The sequence below is a fragment of the Priapulus caudatus genome, unplaced genomic scaffold (assembly GCF_000485595.1).
Source record: "Priapulus caudatus unplaced genomic scaffold, Priapulus_caudatus-5.0.1 Scaffold916, whole genome shotgun sequence".
NCBI classification, from domain to species: Eukaryota; Metazoa; Priapulida; class Priapulimorpha; order Priapulimorphida; family Priapulidae; genus Priapulus; species Priapulus caudatus.
The window spans coordinates 35376-38279 of NW_014577977.1; the positions used below are offsets into that span (position 1 = coordinate 35376).

General features: G+C 38.8%; 1 protein-coding gene across 1 annotated transcript in view; it reads right to left on the bottom strand.

Moving 5' to 3' along the window:
* Positions 1–1791, bottom strand: part of LOC106814379 — a 6632-nt gene extending 4841 nt beyond the window's left edge. The window contains exons 1-3 of the mRNA XM_014818688.1: positions 1776–1791; positions 1121–1357; positions 6–354 (exon numbers count right to left, since the gene is read on the bottom strand). Of these exons, the coding sequence (XP_014674174.1) occupies positions 6–354; positions 1121–1357; positions 1776–1791 (602 nt within the window). The remainder of the gene's footprint in view (positions 1–5; positions 355–1120; positions 1358–1775) is intronic.
* Positions 1792–2904: the final 1113 nt, after the last annotated feature.

The window sequence follows — 2904 nt, forward strand, 5'->3', positions numbered from 1 at the left end:
TTTGCAGGGTTCTTTCTGATGGAAAAGGATAGTGCTGCTGGAGAAGAAGCTTGTACCCCGAGGATCCACAGGAAAAGCGTAGTTGCAAGGCTTTCTTTACCGTACTTGCTCTCCATTTTACACCTCTCATGCCTCCTCTTGACAGAGACTGTATCTGATCATTTGCAAAGATCCTACAAACCCTTGCCTCCTGTCTTGCTTTGGCCTTCATGACTCCTCTGCATTTTCGTTTTGTCTTGCGAAGTTCGCTTTCGAGCTCCTTGATTCTTCTCTGCATTTCCACCTGTGGCCTGCTCTCTGCACATTGGACCATCTCCTCTTGTGTGCTATCTGCATCAGTGGTACTATCTTCAGCTTCAAGAAAATAAAATAAATAGAAATAAATAAAGTTAGTTTCTTTAGTCAGAAAAAAATAATAAGTACAACAACAACCATGCATGAATCATTTATTTCTCTGTGTCATGTAATATGAATGCAAAAAGGGGGAAATCTGGTCTACCACAGATTACCTTAAGATAAAAAACTGGCGTCCTGTACCATACTAAATCAATTTTTAATAAGGCCAGAAAGATATGATGTAAGACTATTCCCAGGATTGGGTAAGTGTGTCAATCACTGCTCAGATGTAGAAATCATGTTTCTTACTGAAAGAAAATTGTAATAACGTTAAATAAACAAAAATGCATTCCACTTCATTTTGTTAAAGAAAGAGAGAACCTGACTAACATTACATCAGAAGTAGATAATAGGGAATCCTATTATCTACGTCTGATTACATACATACAGTAAAATTATTTCGTGGTGATATTAGATTGTAATTTCTATACCTCGTTATAACGCAAAATTCATTATAACGTCAATATTTACCAAGTCCCGATGGTGGCGGTATAACAAGGTTTTACTGTGTACATGTAATTGTAAAAGGTAAAATTTAATTTACACCTTTAGCAATTAATATGGGAAAGATACCAAAGAGAGTACTGCGACCAGATTACGTTGGTTAACTACAAACCAGTCGAGGTACCATCATTTACACATTTTTACTTTTAAAAACACAACTGGTACTCAATTTATTACAGAGATAGAGGGACAGAGAGAGAGAGAGGGAGAAAAAACTTACAAGCACTTGACCCCTTTTCCGGAAAAACAGAGAGACAGTAGTTGTGCTCCGAGCAGCCAGGATCCAGGGGTACACTTGTACGAGCCTCGGAAGTGCATGTGGAATGCCGTTTCTTTGGAGATTTTCTCATCTGTGGTGATCTGCGATGACAGAAGATGGTTGGCACTGCTGAACACTTCAACAACGTTTGTGGCAGCTCCAGCCTCGCTGGCTGTGATGCCGTGTTTAAGTTGTAACCTGTTGTTTGAGTTATTAAACCAGCATTAAACCTATACAATGAATGTTATTGTTCTTACGACGCAGACATAACACAAAGAACATGTATCACTCCTCACACAGAATGTGTCATACTTTCACTCGTCGCTACGTTAGTACTCATACTGCTACGTACATTTATTCATCTACGATCGTGACACAAACAGATGCACACAAGCGCTGCGAGTCCACTTCACTACCACTATAGTAACTATCGTAAGAACGGGAAAACCCCGGAAAGGTACGTAGTTTGTAACTTGGTAAGCTTTAGTTTTCTGCCGAAATATGTCTTAGTATATAAACCACAGTTCACGGAGCTACATATTGTAACGTTTTCCCCTTTGCGGGTGGTTGATCAGGCCGTGATCATCCCACAGGGGTGACACGACGGATCTTGTACCTCGACTGCCAGGCATGTTCCGTTATGGCCAACCACGATAGTGACAGAAACAGCAATACGGAATTATGCAGCACTTGGCTATATAATAGCCTTTTACTATACACCAGCAACCACAATACTATATACAAATAATCCACGAAAATACAGTCGTAATCCATGGTGTGAACGCTCAAGTCATATATTAACTGTCATATGCCGCACTTATATACCCGCCAGCCCAGCGTGGCTTTGCATAGAAGGCACACGGAATGTGCACATGCTCATGTTGTGGCAGAAGCTCAAGAACGACTCGATGAAGCTAGAGTCCCTTTATATTGAGAGTTGCGACAACTCGCAATTAGAAACCATATTGTTTCCAAACGGATCCACACCGCTGCCGCTTAAGTACAGCGCTGTATGGATACGCTATACAATGGTCCGTAGTAATTAATTAGACTAATCGTGCTTCAATAAACTTAAAATTCACAGAGATTATAGCTAAGACATGTGTTTATATGTATCTAGATTTCTAGAAATGTAACTCAAATCGTTCGCGCCATATGATAGTTTAATTGTACACTTTCTTACCGCCCATAGCCGTGCGTATATTCCTATGTGCGATACCGCGCGTAGATATTTGCTAATTAATTAAACCACTCGCGCTTCAATAAACTCAAGAATCATAGCGATCATAGATAACACATGTGTTTATATGTATCTAAATTTTTTGAAATTTAACTCAAATTGTTCGCGCCATATGATAGTTTATATGTACACTTTCTTACCGCCCATAGCCGTGCGTATATTCCTATGTGCGATACCGCGCGTAGATATTTGCTAATTATTTAAACTACTCGCGCTTCAATAAACTCAAGAATCACAGAGATCATAGATAACACATGTGTTTATATGTATCTAGATTTCAAAAAATGTAACTCAAATCGTACAGCACTGTATGGATACGCGGTGAAATTATGGAAGATGCGCCAGCCAATAAAAAACAAAAAAACAGTATTTAACCATCCCAGCAACATCTTCTAATAAAATATACAATTTGAAATATTTTTTATTAATATATATGAGACATATATATAGCAGTTTTTATAGACATTTTCGCATTATGGCTTCTAATAAACATAGCCTCCCGATG